This window comes from Magallana gigas, chromosome 4 (assembly GCF_963853765.1).
Source record: "Magallana gigas chromosome 4, xbMagGiga1.1, whole genome shotgun sequence".
Taxonomy (NCBI): Eukaryota; Metazoa; Mollusca; class Bivalvia; order Ostreida; family Ostreidae; genus Magallana; species Magallana gigas.
This window is the reverse complement of record NC_088856.1, coordinates 19,877,476-19,898,647: the sequence shown is the minus strand read 5'-3', so window position 1 is coordinate 19,898,647 and position 21,172 is coordinate 19,877,476. Positions and strand designations below refer to the sequence as shown.

At 31.5% G+C, this 21,172-nt stretch overlaps 1 protein-coding gene across 1 annotated transcript in view; it reads left to right on the top strand.

Moving 5' to 3' along the window:
* The first annotated feature begins 9,807 nt into the window (after positions 1-9,807).
* LOC105333609 (uncharacterized) overlaps positions 9,808-21,172 on the top strand; it is a 38,288-nt gene continuing 26,923 nt past the window's right edge. Inside the window, exons 1-8 of the mRNA XM_066081602.1 lie at positions 9,808-9,952; positions 10,064-10,213; positions 10,603-10,724; positions 11,021-11,165; positions 11,742-11,855; positions 12,899-13,081; positions 13,473-13,615; positions 14,741-14,873. Of these exons, the coding sequence (XP_065937674.1) occupies positions 9,907-9,952; positions 10,064-10,213; positions 10,603-10,724; positions 11,021-11,165; positions 11,742-11,855; positions 12,899-13,081; positions 13,473-13,615; positions 14,741-14,873 (1,036 nt within the window). The 5' untranslated portion in view covers positions 9,808-9,906. The remainder of the gene's footprint in view (positions 9,953-10,063; positions 10,214-10,602; positions 10,725-11,020; positions 11,166-11,741; positions 11,856-12,898; positions 13,082-13,472; positions 13,616-14,740; positions 14,874-21,172) is intronic.

The following is a 21,172-nucleotide window of genomic DNA, read 5'->3' as shown; positions in this document are numbered from 1 at the left end:
AGATGTAAAAACGTTTCTAAAGATATATAGTTCTTTAATACGCTTGATGTCATTTATACATAATTCTGATATTTGAATCATATATACGTAATAGAAGAATAAAAGTGAATAAAAAATATGTCTAAAACGATTGAAATTTAGCATCCAAAATGAGGTGTGTGGATTCAGTGGTAATCCTTGACTTTGATACAGATTCAAACATAATATCACAGTTCAAATTTTCTGCTTAACTAAATTTCTTTCATAAATAAATAAGATATATTGTAGAATAAAATGTTTGTTTGTTTGGTTTGGAACTTTACATAACAACGTGCATGTAAATATACATGTACGACAGCAATATCTGGTGGTTTATCTGAAGCAAGTTTAATACATCTTCTGTACCATGCAACTGCATCCATACTTATAAAACCTCAAGCCTTGTGTTAAAGGAAACGCTGAACTTCCCTACTTCTTTTTCTACCTAGATTTACTTACTGATGTTTATATTTTGTGCATCTTAGAAGCAAATATCAAAATTCCATTTAACTAGTTCTCATAAATTTATGGAATGTTCTAATTGTTATCTACAAGTGAACAGGGTCTCCTTAACGTAGTTCCAATATCTAATAAAATCATATGCCATGTTAATAAATATATTAAATAGACAGAAGATATTTGCTTTGAAGGAAACTAAAACTAGATTATTACGTCGTGTGCTATATCATAAAAGTACGTTCATGACCTCTTGAAGAAAATAACATCCAATATACTACCTCATCAATTACAAAAAAAGTAATGAGTTACTTTATTTAAGGAATGAATTCAACATTTACTTGTTTTATAAACTGTTCCAAACCATTTTATATCGTATAAAACTAGTAAATATTGAATTCATTGCTTATAATTCATTTTTTTACTCTTCATTGTGGATAAAAACAGTCATTTGACCTTTAAAATGAAGTAAAATTGTACAAAATTCAAACGTTACGTCAGGCATATTGATACGTTTTTTACATTAGTCTTACTATGACGTAGGCAACATTCTTTATACGATGTAAAATATTTTTTTAGCCAATCAGAAAGTGCGTTTCAACCAGAATTAAATTATGAAGAAAGGGGAAAAAATGTAAAACATGACATCGTGGCCAATTTTTATAAATTACGAAATTCTATGAGAACGCCAAAAATCTAAAAATGACGTCGCTACCGTGCGGCGACGATCCTTGCTTCTCGCTCTAAAAAATATATTATATTCAGAAATATTTATTATAATGCATTAACGTTTTCAGATCTGAATTGAAATAAATAGATCTCTCAAGGCACACGTTTTTGTCTTTTTATGAGTATTTTACATCATTTTATCGCACCTGTGACATTACTTTTCGATCAACCCCCGTACATGTACCTCTATTGCTTTTGATTTAACGATTTGATATGATGTGAATGAGGCAATTACTATAATCTTCAGATAATTGATGGCAACGGAAAAAGTGTATCACCACTTAATTGGAACTTAAGCATCTAGTCAAGATAGGTAAATTGAAACATATTATTGTTTCTTATATTTAATTATTATTCATTTTATCAATTTTGTTAATTAAACATTTTTGCAAATTAACTTTAGAAGTGATATGAAATAAATATTAACCTAAATTTTAAAATGGTAGGAACGTATATCAAACATTGTCAGAGGTAACTGACAAGAGATGAAACGGAGTGTATTAATGAAACAAGGATACAACTAGTAGACTAATTGTTCTCGAACAATTAGAGGTCTTTCCACCTCATTTTTTTTTTAAGGTTTGAAATAAGATTGCTTCAATAGAATAAAGTATTTTTTTCTGCGTTACTTCATTAAGAAGTGTCAAACGATTAAGCTTGCAATTTTTTATTGCTTGACCTTGACCTTTGACCTTTATGTCATCTTCATCTGACAAGGTAGATGCTTCAATACCAAGTGGTCCGCGGTATCTATGATTATTTATTCAAAAGTTATTTGTGTTTTTTATTGAATGTTCGAAACTTTCAGGGGCAATAACTGCTACAAAAGGACTTTGGACCCTGTCGGTATGAATAGATTGAAGAAGAGTCTAAGTATACTGAATACATTAGTAAAAGTTTCAAGTCTCTATCTCTAACGGTTAATGAGGAGTAGCAATAACAAGCATTTTGTACAATAGGGGCAATAACTCTATAATTGTTACATGGTAAGGGTCAAAAGGTTATATTTTGAAATGTCTTAAGATGTCCTACTACATCCATCAAAAAGTTTTTCTCTACCATCCTAAACAAAAGAGATCTAAAACCCCATTAATTAAGAGATTTCCAAATGACCTTGACCTTTGACCTTTATATCATTTTGTTCATCCAAGGTAGACGCTTCCATCCCAAGTGGTCCGAAGTCTGTATAATAAGTAATAAAAAAGTTGGAAGTGATTTTATAGAAAGGTAAATACTTTCAGGGGCAATAACTACTAGAAGGGGGGCTCAGATCATTTCGGTATGAATAGATTGAAAAACCCTCTAAGTGTACTAAAGACATTGGTAAAAGTTCCAAGTTTCTATCTGTTATGGTTTCAGAGGAGTAGCGATAACAAGCTTTTCGTACAAAAGGGGCAATAACTCTGTAACTATTTAAAAGAAAGAGCCAAGGGGATATATTTTAAAATGTCTTAAGATGTCCTATTACATCCATGAAAAAGTTTTTCTTTACTACACTAAACATAAGAGATATAAAAACTCATTAATTCAGAGATTTGCAGATGACCTTGACCTTTGACCTTTATGTAATTTTGTTCGGCCAAGGAAGACGCTTCCATCCCAAGTGGTCCGAAGTCTCTATGATAAATGATAAAAAAGTTTGATGGGATTTTATGGAAATTCAAATACTTTCAGGGGCAATAACTACTAGAAGGGGGTCTCGGATCCTTTCGGTGTTAGTAGATTGAAGAACCTTCTAAGTGTACTGAAGACATTGGTAAAAGTTCCAAGTCTCTATCTCTAATGGTTTCAGAGGAGTAGCGATAACAAGCTTTTCGTACACAAGGGCAATAACTTCGTAAGTTCTGGGAGTGATCAAGCAAAGGGTCATTTGGTACCATAACTTTTAATGGCCAATCACATAAAGAAAAAATTGTTTCAATATCTCTTGAAATAAAAAAGCTGTCCCTGGAAAAAAAGAGAAGAAAAAAAATAAGAACTAGTAGACTAATTGTTCTCGAACAATTAGAGGTCTTTCCACCTCTTTGTTTTTTTTTTTGACATAAGATTGCTTCGATAGAATACAGTATTTCTCTGCGTTACTTCATAAAAAGAGTAAACGATTTAGTTTGCAAATTTTTATTGCTTGACCTTGACCTTTGTCCTTTATGTCATTTTGATCTGACAAGGTAGACGCTTCAATACCAAGTGGTCCGATCTATCTATGATTATTGATTCAAAAGTTATTTATGTTTTTATTGATTGTTCAAAATTTCAGGGGCAATAACTGCTATAAAAGGGACTTTGGACCCTTTCGGTATGATAGATTGAACGAGCGTCTAAGTGTACTGAATACATTATTAAAAGTTTCAAGTCTCTACCTCTAACGGTTAATGAGGAGTAGCGATAACAAGCATTTTGTACAATAGGGGCAATAACTCTAAAATTGTTACATGGTAAGAGTCAAAGGGTGATATTTTGAAATGCCTTAAGATGTCCTACTACATCTATGAAAAAGTTTTTCTCTACCATCCTAAACAAAAGAGATCTAAAAACTCATTAATTAAGAAATTTTCAGATGACCTTGACCTTTGACCTTTATGCAATTTTGATCGAACAAGGAAGACGCTTCCATCCCAAGTGGTCCGACGTCTCTATGATAAGTAATAAAAAAGTTGGAAGTGATTTTATAGAAATGTAAATACTTTATGGGCAATAACTACTAGAAAGGGGGCTCAGATCCTTTCGGTATGAATAGATTGAAGAATCCTCTAAGTGTACTGAAGACATTGGTAAAAGTTCCAAGTTTCTATCTCTTATAGTTTCAGAGGAGTAGCGATAACAAGCGTTTCGTACAAAAGGGGCAATAACTCTGTAACTATTTATAAGAAGGAGCCAAGGGGATATATTTTGAAATGTCTTAAGATGTCCTATTACATCAATGAAAAAAGTTTTTCTTTACTACACTAAACAAATGAGATCTAAAAACTCATTAATTAAGAGATTTGCAGATGACTTTGACCTTTGACCTTTATGTCATTTTGTTCGGCCAAGGTAGACGCTTCCATCCCACGTGGTCCGAAGTCTCTATGATAAATAATAAAAAAAGTTGGAAGTGATTTTATGGAAATTCAAATACTTTCAGGGGCAATAACTGATAGAAGGGGGGCTCAGATCCTTTCGGTATTAGTAGATTGAAGAACCCTCTAAGTGTACTGAAGACATTGGTAAAAGTTCCAAGTCTCTATCTCTTATGGTTTCAGAGGAGTAGCGATAACAAGCTTTTCGTACACAAGGGCAATAACTTTGTAAGTTCTGGGAGTGATCAAGCAAAGGGTCATTTGGTACCATAACTTTTAATGGCCAATAACATAAAGAAAAAATTGTTTCAATATCTCTTGAAATAAAAAAGTTGTCCCAAGGAAAATAGAAAAGAAAAATTATAAGAATAACTAGTAGACTAATTGTTCTCGAACAATTAGAGGTCTTTCCACCTCATTGTTTTTTATGTTTGAAATAAGATTGCTTCAATAGAATAACGTATTTTTTCTGCTTTACTTCATAAAAAAGTGTCAAACGATTAATTTTGCAATTTTTTATTGCTTGACCTTGACCTTTGACCTTTATGTCATTTTCATATTACAAGGTAGACGCTTCAATACCAAGTGGTCCGATGTATCTATGATTATTGATTCAAAAGTTATTTGTGTTTTTTATTTAATGTTCTAAACTTTCATGGGCAATAACTGCTAGAAAAGGACTTTGGACACGGTCGGTATGAATAAATTGAAGAAGCGTCTAAGTATACTGAATACATTAGTAAAAGTTTCAAGTCTCTATCTCTAACGGTTAATGAGGAGTAGCGATAACAAGCATTTTGTACAATAGGGGCAATAACTCTATAATTGTTACATAGTAAGGGTCAAAGGGTGATATTTTGAAATGTCTTACGATGTCTTACTACATCCATGAAACAGTTTTTCTCTATCATCCTAAACAAAAGAGATACAAAAACTCATTAATTAAGAGATTTCCAGATGACCTTGACCTTTGACCTTTATGTCATTTTGTTCGGCCAAGGTAGACGCTTCCATCCCAAGTGGTCCGAAGTCTCTATGATAAATAATAAAAAAGTTGGAAGGGATTTTATGGAAATTCAAATACTTTCAGGGGCAATAACTGATAGAAGGGGGGCTCAGATCCTTTCGGTATTAGTAGATTGAAGAACCCTCTAAGTGTACTGAAGACATTGGTAAAAGTTCCATGTCTCTATCTCTTATGGTTTCAGAGGAGTAGCGATAACAAGCTTTTCGTACACAAGGGCAATAACTTTGTAAGTTCTGGGAGTGATCAAGCAAAGGGTCATTTGGTACCATAACTTTTAATGGCTAATAACATAAAGAAAAAATTGTTTCAATATCTCTTGAAATAAAAAAGTTGTCCCAAGGAAAATAGAAAAGAAAAATTATAAGAATAATAAAAAACATAAAGAAAACAAAAGGTCTTTCACCTGAAAGGTGGAAAGACCTAATAAAAAACATAAAGAAAACAAAAGGTCTTTCACCTGAAAGGTGGAAAGACCTAATAATAATAAAAAACATAAGAAATACAAAAGGTCTTTCACCTGAAAGGTAGAAAGACCTAAAAACATAAGAAAAACAAAAGGTCTTTCACCTGAAAGGTGGAAAGACCTAATGATATGTTTCGTTTCCTTTAAGTTTGGTTTTGGTCCTGGTTTCAAGAACTCTTTCAATGTATTCAAGTATGAAGTATAATAATATAATCTTTAAATCTATAGAAATATCGACATGCAACGCATTTTCCAAAATTTATAACTGAATACGATAGGGCTTATTGTTTTAACCAATGCATGAAATTCTTATTATCTCTATATGATAACAATATGAAATATGAAAATCAACTTTTTAAATCACATTATATGTTGAATAATGTTTTGTCTCGTATTTGACTTGAGGCCAGATCTTCCTAAACAATGTCTATTTATATTGCTTATAGACTTGTAAATGAAAGCCAACACCATCATAGTTAAAATGAAAAATATTAAGCAATATGTTTACATGAAGGAAAAGAGTTCACACTTAGTCTTTTTCACTCCATTAAGAACACTTTTAAATGTTCATCGAGTCAAGAGTCGAGATTTTATTTTACACAAAAAAATTTCTTTTGATTGAAAACTATTACAAAACAGTGTAACATTTTAACCTAATCACTCAAAACATTAGAAAACTTATTAAGTAGGCAGATTTAACTAGGGTCAAGATATTATTTTTTGTTTAAACGAATCATTTAATAATTTTAATTTACTTCCGTATTTAGAAAAAGAAATATTATTAATATATGCACATGAAAGAGAAATATTATTAACTAGCAACGCTGGGCAACGCTGGTTTCTTGTGAAACGCCTTTTTCTAAACAAAAGCTCTACATCATTATTAGATATCAATCAATAAATATCGTTGCGAAATTATTTAACTACTAACTTCGGCAAAGAACAACTTTAAATTTTGTATCGGTCTTATAATTTACATTAAAACATCAAAGGATTATGCACCCTTCTTTATAATAAGTCATACGGTATGGTAGTTGAAGGAAGGGCAGTTTATAAAGAGAATGCTGATTATTTGTAACTTGATCTACTTACATGTATACAAGGAGAGGAATTACACATGCATAGCCTGCTTTCCAAAAGGTGTTGAATATATTCATTGAAAATGTGTTTAAATTATATTATACATATTAACATATTTAAATTCATTCTCATATTACAATTTATAGGTTGCAAGACTAGTAGGAAAGTATTAGGTTACGAAATGAATGTCATTGGCAATACGGTGTCTAGGACGGCAATTAAATGAAATGTAATTTTAAGCGGCATATTTGATTTTACAATGCTGTTAAAATTTTAAGCAATTTTTTATTTACACGATGGTTATCAAGTTTAATACACTTATTAACAAATTTCTAAAGCAATATTGAACAGAATTTATTTTAAATAACATTCAAAACAATATGGTAAAACGGTACAAAATAATGTTTTAGTTGTATATTTTTAAAGCTTAAAATCGAGACCGGAGTGCTTTTGCTTATTACATAATAGTATTCCAACCTCAAAGACTTTCCCGTTTTAGGACCTGTTTTATTTTATGTTGATTATCCAGTAAAGGTAAAATAAATTGGAGGGACTATATCCTCGTTCTTTGCAACGAGTTTGTGCCTATTAGTTGTTTTTCCTGTTCTATTACTCTTGATGCTGAAAGTGGCTTTATTCCTTACCTGACAAGTTAATTTTAGTTAGGGAAAACATATAGATGTTGACGAACATAATATTATTTTAAAAAATGAAAATATATCGGCAGACTTATTCGGTCGCAGGCATCACTTACAATGTTGATATATTGGTAAAGATCTTTACTTGAGATTTAAACCACACCCTAAATCTCACGTATATTTCACACAGAGACTTTCTCTGTTTGTGAATATGATTAAGTTGGGGAATAGCTTGGTAGGATGCCACTCGGCTTTCTACTGGTTGCTAATGGAAAAGAGAAACAATTCCGTAAAATTAAAACAAGTTCTTTATTCTTTAGACGTCGGATGGAAAGTGCATTAAAACAAAAACATATTTCGAAACACCCTGTAGTAAAACACCGCAATGCGAGAAAGCGAGATCGTTTTTACGCTTATAATCTAAGGATCGATAATTCCGCATAAGAATGAAAATGCATAACGCTTATAAAATGCAAGAAAACTAGAAAACAAAATATAAACTGTTGTCATTAAATAATTAAAGAGGAAATAACTTACAAATATTACTTAGCTGACGAATTTCTACCGATTCTTAAATTCACCTTCTCGCACTGAAGAGTTCACTACAGGTTTACAATAATTACGCGGCGAATTCAAACTTTATAAAAACAGCATTTAACAGCATAGAAATTCAATAATAAAAATCACACATTTAGACGAAATGAAGCAAAATTATGTATCATGGCATAATAAACAATGACGCGAAATATCTTTTTATAGAAATGAAAACTAAAATTCTGGAATGACAAATTCATAGTTCCGCCGAATAATAAGAAATATATAGTTAATCAATGTTCTTAAGTATTTTAAACAAAACAAACTAAAATTTATCAAAATTAGCAACAGAAAAAAAAAAAAAAAATAATATAATGAAAACCTTAAATACTGAAAATAGATAACATTTCATTCAAGCTTACCTAATGGAAAAGAGAAACAATTCCGTAAAATTAAAACAAGTTCTTTATTCTTTAGACGTCGGATGGAAAGTGAATTAAGTAAATTCACCAACCATCCGGCTTAATTTGGAATTGCTCTCATTGACCAATCAGGATACTTGATTTAAATGCTAGCGGGCTAATTTCACAGAATTTCTTCTACGAGCTGACACTGATTACTAAAGGCCAAAAAGGTGATATAGTCAATTAGATGAATTTCGATGTACGTATGATAACAAAGAGAAGATTAAGTAAAGCCGAAATGAGTAAATAAGTTTTCTGACGTAATGAAAATAGAATAATCTTCGCGAGTCGCTAAAGTGTCGCTCTGATAACACAAAGAATTTATCTTCAAAGGTTTGCCTGAACGAGGAATTTGTCAGTTTATTTAACAAATTAACTTATTGTCCGACAATCTGTCGTAACTAAATAATTTCCAGAAAAGTGTCAAATTGTTTAGATGCCATGGTTATACAATTAAAAAGTAAAACGCTACCAATAAATTTCCTCGATTAAGAAATAAAGTTTAACTTTTAACAGTGAGAAAAAAACAAAGCATTTAAAATAAGTAAAATTTAAATGATTTTGAAATAAAAATTGTAACTCTAAAATGCTAAAAATAGAAAAATTAACTTGTGCTGAGTTAACACTCAGAAATTATAACCTGTTACATTAAAGTTTTAAAATTCAGAGAATTTAAAACTATCTATAACAATTTAAAACTTTAATGTAACATATATCCAGAATAAAGTTGGGCATTGAATCTACAGTAAGGTGGCTGATATAAAACTAAGATGTCTACTCAAGTACACTCTATTAAAATCAATAGTTTTGTCTACAAAATCAAACGTAATCAATTTTTCGTCAGGGAAAATATGGAACACCTATGGAACAGTGTAACTTACAAATCACAAACATCGAGGAAAGACATATGTTTTTTTTCTTCGTAGCCCCAAAACAAAAATTTTAGTCGATGCTCGCCATGACCGAGCGATAGTCGAGTACTCGAGTACTCGTTGACAGCCCTAAGTGATTTATATTCCGTTTGTCTATGTTTATGCTCTATCAAATAAATGAAAGTAACTCAATGACTTTGCTTAAATCAAATACCACCTAATTTAATGAACTAATTTCGGGCAGAAGAAAATAGGAGATTAATCGTGATATCATAGGCACATGTGTGCATGCGTCAATAAATTGAAATCAGATGCGAGTCCTTCCATATATTAAGTACTGTACAGATTAATTATTCTGTTGATCGCTGTTAAATAGTCTTTTATCTTTAAGAAGACTTACATCAGAGAATATAATTTATGAATTCTGATATACAGAGAGATATCATCTTTTTAAATAACATATAAAATCTCTACTACTCGTCACACATGTTGAACATCTTACTTTGTTGATTCTTTTAAGATCAGATGCATTCTCTGTAAGACATTTTTTATTCTAGGCACAAATCATGAAATCTGGATGCCGGATGTTACACTATCTGATATTTACAACAGGTGAAAATGAAATGCTTTACTTTAATTGAATTACATTAGTTACAACAGATTAAATTTGCAACAGTTTCTGAAGAAAACATATCATCCCTAATTGTGATTTTTGTTTTCAAGTTATTTCCAAATCAGAACCTTATACATGGTTTGAGGCACAAGCAATATGTAGGGAAAAGAATCAGTCTCTGACGTTGAGAAACAATGAATCAACAGTTTTTTACTGGACAGGATTTTATAAGAAAATATCACTCTGGATCAAAATCATAGGTATCAGCTCACGATATTGTTTTTGGAAAATTATATGTTAGTTACGTGTATATGAACATACATTTTTACGTATGTGTGTGTGTGTGTGTGTGTGTGTGTGTGTGTGTGTGTGTGTGTGTGTAAGCATATTCAAAAGTCTTAATCATTAATGATTTTCCAAGGTGCAAAATGACACCTTCTGACTTTTAAAATTTGTTTATAAATACATTTTTGGTCTAGTCTTATCTGTAGATGAATAAAAGCTATTATCGGTAGATTATACACTTGACATTGGAAAGCATACTTATAAAATGTATCAAATTAATCATGTACATTCAACATTACCCAAAACCCCTAAACCCTCCCCCAACTAATAATTAAAAAATATGCAGTTTACTCTCTTTTTTAAGGTTGCTACAATGAAACATTTTTGCAACATGGTGAGATGGATATTTTCCAATTATCAATCTCTTCTCCACCACTTTGTCAAGATCACTGCTACCAGAAAAGTATATTTTTATTTGCCGTACAGGTATGTAATTTAGAGTTAACTAAATATAGTATAGTGTATATCCGGTAATTTTCGCGATGATCTAATTTTTGCTTCTTCGCTATCTGTTTTAAATCGCAAATAATTGAATACGCAGAAATTATATCCTATATCATTTTCCATGGGAAACATTTTAAATCAAGACCGACGCAGATTAAAAATGTTACAGATTTCCCCCATTTTCACAGATTGTGTTACACGCACCCCCCCCCCCCCGGATATATGGTATCTCTTCCCCAGCATACCATACAAAATTACATGTACCTTCTTTTGGTTAGGCTGGGAAATGCATTTGCCTATCTGAGAGTTTCGATTACACCCAAAACCAACTAGCTGCATCAAGGTGCACATATACATGTGACAAAATGGATTATCTGTCAACAGAATGTGGGGGAGAGTCAGCATTCAACGTCTTCCTTACAGGTTAGATATTGATATCAGGACACTGGACGTTACGTTATGATTATAATCGGTCAGTGGTATGTTTTCCTTGTATGAGGCCTGCATGATCATCCTACGAATCCATAATATAGAAATGAAACAAATATTATTACACATGAATTGATATATGGTACAATTGTTCGACTCCTTCAAGGATAAAATCATTTACATTACATTTAGTTAAGAGACAGCACATGTATTTTTCCTTCAGTTACCCCACCCCTTTATAGATTGTTATACATTTCTATTGATTTACCTTATACGATTAAAAGAAAAAACATATTATGATCGACAAAACTTTTTTTTTTGGGGGGGGGGGGGGGGGGGTAATTCTTTGCTGTCGTTTCGGTCTATATTTCTCCTAGGAGGCATAGATGTAAATATGTTCATGCTTAAAGTTTTTAACGGATAAAAACATTGCAAATATGTTGTTTACACCACGTTAATGAAATAACGAGGGACATTTGTCTGTATTATTTTTTGATGTGATGATTGTTAATGATATGTACGAAAGCCAATAAGGCTCATTCGTACGAATGTGAAAGTGTGTTTCGACAGATTTTTCAAATTTGGGTGTAACCAGCAACTGTCTCTCTCTCAAATGTGGAGGAAATCCGATGTTTAGGGAATACCAATGCTCAACAAGTTTACCTACAATATGCAGTGCATTAGGTAGGATCACAAAATACTTTTTATATGTGGATAATATGACCTGAAATATGTATTTGAACGTGACCGTTTAGCCTTGAAAAAAAGAACAATAAAAGGACAAAATTATTGTCATCCAAAACATTGAGCAATTGTTTATCATTCTAACACTCATACGGAAGGGTTATATATGCCTTTATACCTTATATGCCTACCTCGACTTTGGGTGAAATATAAATTATATAATTCACATTTATCTTTTTTAAAATTATTGCTAGATAACAATAAGAGTGAAACTAACTGTTGATTTTTTTCAAAGTATTTTTGTTAATAGCCTCAGTTTTATAAAATTTAGTCGCTCTCTGACGCTTATATATATATATATATATATATATATATATAGAGAGAGAGAGAGAGAGAGAGAGAGAGAGAGAGAGAGAGAGAGAGAATTAATCGGGTTGGTAGAATTAAAATTTAGATGTCCCTATACTTGAGTATTTTTCCAATATGTTTAATATTATCCATCAAATTTCTTTAATTTAATTTCACTGTAGAACTTTTTTCAAATGCTTAAATCATGTACAATGTCAAGTGTTGGCATATTGGTAGGTGCAAAGTCAGAAAATATTTAAACTGCACTTTTTGCCTTACCATTGTATACGATAGATATTGTTTTGTTTTTTTGTTTTTTTTTGTTTACAAAAGATACAGTGATGAAAGTTCATTTTACCATTTACATAACTGTTTTAAGTCAGGGTAGCTTTCTTATTTTAACATCTAATGTAGCCGTTCATTTTTTAAATAAAGATGAGATGAAACATTTGCTTTTATTGGTTTACTGACATAATGAAGTGTTTCAATTAAGGATATATTATGAAAAAGTTGATAGTCTTTACACTTTAAAAGCCAGTAAACAGATCAAAACACTACATGTAGATTGTGTTTAAGTCTGTAAGGTGATGGGAACATGTAAAACATTTAGGTGTAATTAAACTATATGAATATTGCTTTGAATGTAATTTGATGAGTGTATGTCTGTTTTCTTGATAATCGTTGTCATTTTTTAGCTAAAAAGTCAGACTCAGAAACTTGGAAGACAGGTAAGCAATACTGTAAGGACCAAGGGACATATCCAAAAGGAAACATTAGCCTATCAGACATCACACGGACTTGTGCAGAAACAAAAGGCATTGGGTCGGCTCCGCATTGGGTTGGAGTAGTTAAAGAAATGTATCAAAAGGAAGACCAAGGTAATTTTTATAAAACCATGTGTATTTCTAGACTTATATACGCTAACAAATTCATTAATGAAATGGTAATTAATTAACCAAAAATAAAATAGAAATTCATGAATGGAGCGAGTATTTGATGTGTAGATATTTTAATTAATTGCAAGGCAGATATTAGTTTTTATTGAAATAAAAGTTGAGTGACGTTTCATCTAACAATTATGAAATCTAGGTCGTTGTATCATGTTAGGTCATTCAGGTATCCTCGTAGTTGTCATAAAGCTGATTGCATTGCAATGTTTCGTAGCCTAAACTTGACCATAATATTAAATACTCAAACACATATTGATAGGTGTTACACGCCATGCACTACTGAGAGATTTGGATCAAATTTTTAAATACTGTTTTTCAGGTCAATTGATCACGACAGCTGAGCAGACAACCATAAAACAATGCATGAAATGTCTTTCTTATGAAAGTTTTCCAAAACCTGCAGCTGATTGTCAATATGCATATTGCTGTCTCAACTTAAACTCTGCTGTTTCTTGTTCAAAGGTACAATGACATCACTTTCTTATATTTGTCCCTTTATAAAGACCAAACCATTATTTTAAAAAATAAAGTATTCACATAACTGATCTCTTTAATAGTAAACTATGTAAGAAATTATTTATGATAGTATATTGACGATTATATTATTTATGTTTTTAGGTCACCTGAGTAAACTCGGTGACCTATTTCCGTCGTCGTGGGTCGTACGTCGTGCGTCGTGCGACGTACGTTAACAATTTACATTTTTAACTTCTTCTTTAAAACAATAAGGCTGATTGTTACCATTTTTGGTGTGAGGCATATCTATGGTAAGAGGAATCTAAATTGTGAAATTCATGGATCTACCATCCCGTGGGCACCAAATTTAGGGCCAAATATGCAATAAAAAGCCAAATTTTCAAAACTCTGGTTGCAAAGTTATGATGTCCATGAGGCCCATTACCAAAATTGTAAAATTCATGACCCCTGGGTCAGGGGTTCTGGTTCTAGGGTGGGGCCAAGATGGCCACACAGTAAAAATGTATTAAAACTTAGAAAATCTTCTTCTCTACTCCCATATATATTTGTTAAAAACTAAATGCATGATTATGATGTCCATGAGGCCCTCTACCAAAATTGTAAATTCATGACCCCGAAAAGTAATTGAGAGAAACAGCACGAGGTAGAGAATAGACAGCAAGGTGTTTTTTTTTTTTTACAAAATCAATCCATTAAAACTGTCTTTTTACATTAAAAAAAATTCCTTCATGCCTTTCTTTTCGATAAAATAACATTTTAAAAAATCAAGATATATAGACTACCATTTTGATCCATACTTGATCACATAAAAAACAACCAGTCGACTTGTTTACACGCTGAATAGGCTTTTGACACCACGTGATCAGGTAACTACATTGTATGAATATATTAATTGGCGCATTTACAGACTAGGTTCGTCAGTAAAATAAAGAAAATGGAAATAAATCCAGTACCTTTAAATGCATTTGAATTTTATTGTACAATTTGCAGAAAGTTTTTAAGTCATGTAGAGCATTACAGTGACTTAGTTTGGATCGGATTTCCATTATAGCAAAGTAGCGTTAAACGGCACTTATAGCTCTAAATTGTATTTCTTACATTAATGCATAGGAAGATAAGACAACACAACAACCACAGGATATTGATTTCAATTATTCAGAAACAACAAGAAGAATGTTTACTACTTCAATTGATGGAACCACGGAGAATACTTCTCTTGATTTAAAAATAACTGGAAGCAAAGGTATCAAATAATTAACTCATTACACCGGATGTTTTGATTTACCAATTTTTATTAATATAAGCCATGTACATATATTATATTCATTGAATCAGGTGGCACCATTCTTTGGCTAATAGTTTTTATACTGTTAATCTCCTTTAAAAGAATTCGATCGTTATAAGATGCAAATGCATCAAATGTTATCAAATTCATATGATATCAATTTCAACAGTTTAATATGCAAATATTAAACGTATACCATCTTCTTGGTGAACAACTAAAATACCTAAAAATTCATTATTCTAATTTTCTTGACTTTAATACGTTATATAAATAAAGTAATATGAAGTTAATCAACGTAAACAATTGAAACAGGACTTTTTGTAAGAATAATGTTATTGTCAAATGCTTTTTCTCATTAATTGTAATAGAAATATGCAGTTTAATTCGTGGTTACGCAATAGCTAATTTCGAATATAACTGAGGTGGAAGGTGATTTGGTTCATGTGCGACCCTAACAGAATATATGGGTTTATTTCAATGCTTTTTTAATATTTAATAACTCATCAAACAATTTTCTCATAAATTGAAAATATTTCTCTAAACACCGTGTAGAGAAATGGCACTTTAATACATTGTAACGTAGAAAATATGAAAAATATATCTTTTATGAAACATGTATATGTACAATCTGGAAAGCGTATGGTGTTTATATTAACTCCTCCGATTTGTTAAGAAAAATACAACACTAAGTATTATCCGACCAAAACTCCAAAGTATTCACCCTGATAAATACATGTACAATAATATTACAATTACAAACTGAGTTCTGTTTACGATAGTTATTAAGACCGCTTGGGATGTTCAGGGTATCGACATTAATATTATAGCGTGTATTCAATTAACAGTGCAATAATAATTTATGCCAAACATGGCGTGGATGAGTGTTCACGCTACTTGTAAATATCGCTTGGGTGCAATTAACTCTATAGAAAGATGGATACGTAAAATTAGCTTGGGTAAGTTCTGTCAATGAAAAAATAGCTTGGACAATTGTCAATAAGGGAATATATACAGATTTTCATCCATTATCAAATGTTAAGCAGCTTCAAACATGTCAACACCACCGGCCAAGAGAGCGAGAGTTGCGATCACCGCTAGTTTGAAGAAAAAGATTTGTCAGCGTAAAGTGGATCACCAAGTGATTGTCATGATTGTTATGTCCATGTACATGTACATGTGTTGCCTTGTAGAATGTAGTGCTTGCTTTCTATGGAAAAAACATACCTTAAATAATGTTTTAAACAATATTTTGTTTTGTTAATTTAAAAAAAAAACTCAACTTTTTTTTGTAGTGCTTATGGCTATCAAAATATTTAATTGTGTAATTTATTTATGAGTTATATTTCCATAAATATTAAAGGTAAATATAACAATTCGGATATCCGGACGCTTCACCTATCCGGACGATTTGGCCTGGGGACAAAAGTGTCCGGATAAGTGAGGCTCCACTGTACAATAATATTACAATTACAAACTGAAAAGAATTTTTCTATTGATATGTCTTCACATCAATAACACAGTTAACATTAGAAAATATCGACTAAAATCAATTACCTGTTGCAAAACATCCATTGATAATTTTCTTGCGCGTGTTTGTTAGATTGACACATTTTTGTAATTGATATTAGTTTTTAGTGATAGTTTTCAAAGAAAACACTTTAAAGTGCCAGAGCCGTTTGACTAATGCGGACTGCATTGCTCTTACGACAGATTCTACTTACTTTTAATTTGCTATTTTGTTGTCCTCGACATTGTTTGATTGAGACTCGTTCCAATATTACACAGTAGTTAACACTAACATGATCCATGATTTCTTTACATAACAACTGAATTTTAAACTCTGAAACTTGCTTCTAACTCAATATTTGACTTTTAAACTTTACGAATTATTAAAAGAAACATATTTCCCATTACAAGAAACTAAAAATACAAAAAAATGAACTTTAATCCCTTTAAGCAATAAAAAACGATATATATATTGATTGCGCCCATGAGAAAAGGGGGCTTATGACATTTTATGCACATTTTTAGATTTTTACAAAATGAATTAAACATATCTTAAAGTTCTCAAATCTAAAATGTTATGGCTATACGTTTATTCTAAATGTAGTTTTTTGCCCATTTACAGTGATGCTTTTTCAAGAGGAAAATCATGACGTCGTGTTTCACTTACGCAAAGTCAACAATCATTACTGTGAATTAGTCGTTTAATAAACGTAAAATACAGCACTGTGTTATCAGTATCTTTTCAAATTGCTGCATATAGTTGTATGCTTGCATCTATGCTATTCATTTGTTTCAGAAACAAAGGTTTGTTGTTATGTCTACTGTCAGCACAGTTGCCTGCCAGTGAAAAGTGATTATTAAAAAACAATGGCGGTTGTTTAGTGTCAGTTTATTTGAGGATATCAACGAGAAACTAGTTAGTGGCGTATTCTATGTGGACATATTTCATGTACATAAACACTGTCTTTTCCATTTAGTGTATATAGGATATTTTTCTTTCCTAGACCCTTTTTGTTCGAACTGCTGTGATTATTTTTCTACAATTGTTAAGCCCCCCACCGCCTTTGCTTATTCACATTTCGGGCGTGCCCACACCTGAAAAATAACATCCAGACACTTTTCATCTGTGTGTGACTATTTCACAGCAAATATGTAGGTTTAGTATTATAGAGAAAATATGCAATATGCAGAGATTGATTCCGTGTTTTGAATGTATATTTCACCATCGGTTTAAGATTAATCTCAACCGTCCATTACCAATAATACAAAGCTTATGCTATGCATATCATTTGTAAATTTTGCACACTTCATCAAAGTCGTAAATAATTTAATGAATCCGCTCCATCGACTAAAATGAATATGAAAATGAAGCCAAGGTTCGGACGGGATCGTGAAACCGTCTGATATTCTCAAGTTCTTCAGTAATTGTCACAAGAAAATGAAAATATATCGAGATTGGTCTTGACGATTACAATGTTATTGATTAATTAATGCTAATCGAAATAAAAAATAAGTTCCGATAAAAAAATATGAGGTAGGTTCAACGTTAAAAATATTATACAGTTTTTTCGATCATGATTTATCGGTATTAAAGCAGATAATAGCGAGTCAATAACTTTACATATGGTAGTAAAAATATGAGCTGTAATTATGATGGCAAACATTTTTAGTAATACATTATCACTAACTACTCATGTTTGGAAAATACTCCTAACTCTTGCGACACCTTAGGTCTGGCACGATAACAGTTTCTCACTTTTTAAAACATAATGCGTGCGACTTAAAGAATCTTGTATTTAAAAAACATGCATGAACATAATGTACAATTGTGTTTATCGTCTAGTTTTTGTTTGTAACGTATATTTAGAAATCATGTCAATGTATAATTTAGAGGTGAAAGTAATCACTTTTCCTTTTATCTATTTGGTACTATTTCATGACCATTTTTGTTCTGGCTCTTTGTTTAAATATAGAACTTGAAACAGGAAGTTTTAATTTTTTTTTTAAAGTATAAGAGTATGATCACATCATTTCTGAATCATTCTCAGGAACCAACATCCAGATAGTGACTTTCTGCATATTTAAATTCAGTAGTGTTCATTAAATTGAATCGGATCACTAAAGATGTTGACTGTTTGACTGTTTAACACCTTTAAAACACATACAACAGTATTAAAAACAAAATCACCGATAGGAACATGAAATGGTGTTTTTATTAAGTTGTACATTGAGTTAACTTCTGTGTATAAAATAACATCAACCAAGTATGATTCCCTCTATTTTTAAAGATAATTAACTGTAATTCACACACTGTTAAAAACTGTCAGGACTAAAATAGACACGCTCGGTTTATCAATTGGTCGAAACATTAATCGACCTAGCTAGGAAAAATCTGGACTGCACGAAAGAATCATGAATATGTCAGACTCAACCTCCCATTTAAGATGATTTACCCTTTCCGTTTATTAAACGTATTGATGTACATTAAGAATGTTTTAGTTAATTTTACCTACTCATACGAACAATTCATGAATCTGTTAAAATGAGGATGTAAATAGAAACAACAAAATACTTTCATTGATGATTCATGCAGGCTATGACGGTAGCGATCATCGCAGAAAAAATTACATAAACCTCTAGGGCGTCTTATGTTAAGTATATTTATTCATTTATTTATTTATTTAAAAACAATTTTTTTGGCAATGTTGCCACCTTCATATCGTGCATAAATCACCAGAGAAAGCATTTATTTGTCTGATTTGGGCTTGCTATACACACCCAGTTTTGCCTCTCCAATTTATAAGAAAACAGGTGTGAATGATAGCTCTATAGATACTGACAGAGCCGAAACCTTCACGATCCAGTTCTAAACATTACATCCATTGGTCGAACAAAATCTTGGGCAGAGATAAGAAAAAAATATATGCGGAAAAAGTGAGATTTAGCGCATTTTCAACAAATCCCCATAGTGCCATCTAAATATTTGATAACATTCAAGACTACATAGGAAATCGGGGCCGTTAATATTTTTTTTTATCTAAAAACAATTGATATACATGTAACAGTAAAAATTCATGCAAGATATTTCATCAAAATATATAGGGTAGAAATAATTAGACTCGGCCTCGTTAAGAATAAAAACAAGGAATTGTTTTTTTAAGGGCATATCAGATTCATTTTGTACATGTAAATGCAGCGTTTTACTTAATATTAAGAGTGTGTGAGGAAACACAAGCACCTGTTATCTAAACTCATGAGAAATTAAACAATACAAGTATTTACCGAATCGGTGAGATGGGTGCAGAACTGCAGACTTTCACCGGTCTTATCTTTAGATAGATTTTTACTTTCTTCTTTCAGCTTGTTTAACCAGAAATGTTTCTAGTTACTGCATTTTTAGTAATTTATTAGAAAAGGATTTAGGAAAATAAGTTTAAAGTTAAAACAATACCGGCAACGGTATTTGCTGAAGTAAGCCGATTTAAGAACATGTATTTGTTAGGTTCATTTTTTTTTTTTGCTTTCTTAATCCACGCACTATTAGCGTAGGTTACTACATAATTATACTTAAAAGAGAGGAATTATTATTCGCGTAAAATGGTGAGAAGCGCATCTCGCGAATTTTAAAATCTCGCTTTTATTTTTGGACATATGTAACCTACATTAAACTATGATAAAAATTCGACATTCGCGATTTTATGTTCTCGCAATTTGATGGAAAACTGCTGAATCGTGGAATTAAGTACTCGCGTAAAATAAGAAATCAGCAGAATATGGTCTGAATAATGATTTCCTTTCTTTAAAATAAGATTATGTTTTTTATTTGTGAATGTGCAAATATGTTATTATCAATGCGTTATAAAAAGAAAAGAAAAGAAGGGTGAAGCAGACATAAAATTAATAGCAAAATATTTCTGTTCAACTTCACCAAATCATAGCCAATTTGGAGCAATAAGCTAATATGGAGTAAAACAGAAATACATGTAGTTAATCAAATTTGTGTGCAAATAGAGTATGATAAGAGATTATTTAAAATAATGTGAAAACTTAATTTAGAAAAAGGTATAAAAACTATACGCGATAAAGATGACTGGTTATATATTGTGCTCTTTTCAGACGACGTTATGACGTAACGTCATGTTTGTGACGTTATTTCTCTGTTTTGTCAAATATGTCATTAGCACCCTTTTCTCATGGGCGCAATCATATATGTTTAGGTCTTTCCACCTTTCAGGTGAAAGACCTCTTGTTTTCTTTATGTGTTTCTTCTTCTTCTTCTTCTTCTTCTTCTTCTTCTTCTTCTTCTTCTTTTTTTTCTATTTAGCTCGGGGTGACTTTTTTGTTATTGGAGTTATCCAAACAATTTAAATTTTATGTAATTGCTCATTAAAAGTTATGGTACAATGTTCCAATTGACCCTGTGTCAAAGAACTCCCAGAACTTACAGAGTTATTGACCTTTGAGAAGGAAATGCTTGTTATCGCTACTCCTCTGAAACCATAAGAGATAGAGATTTGGAACTTTTACCAATGTCTTCATTACATTTAGAGCGTTCTTCAATCTATTCATACCAAAAGGATCTGAGGCCCCCTTGTAGTAGTTATTGTTATCTTAAGACATTTTAACATATAGCCCCTTGGCTCATACCTTTGAATAATTACAGAGTTATCGCTACTCCTCTGAAACCATAAGAGATAGAGATATGAAACTTTTACCATTGTCTTCAGTACACTAAGAGGGTTCTTCAATCT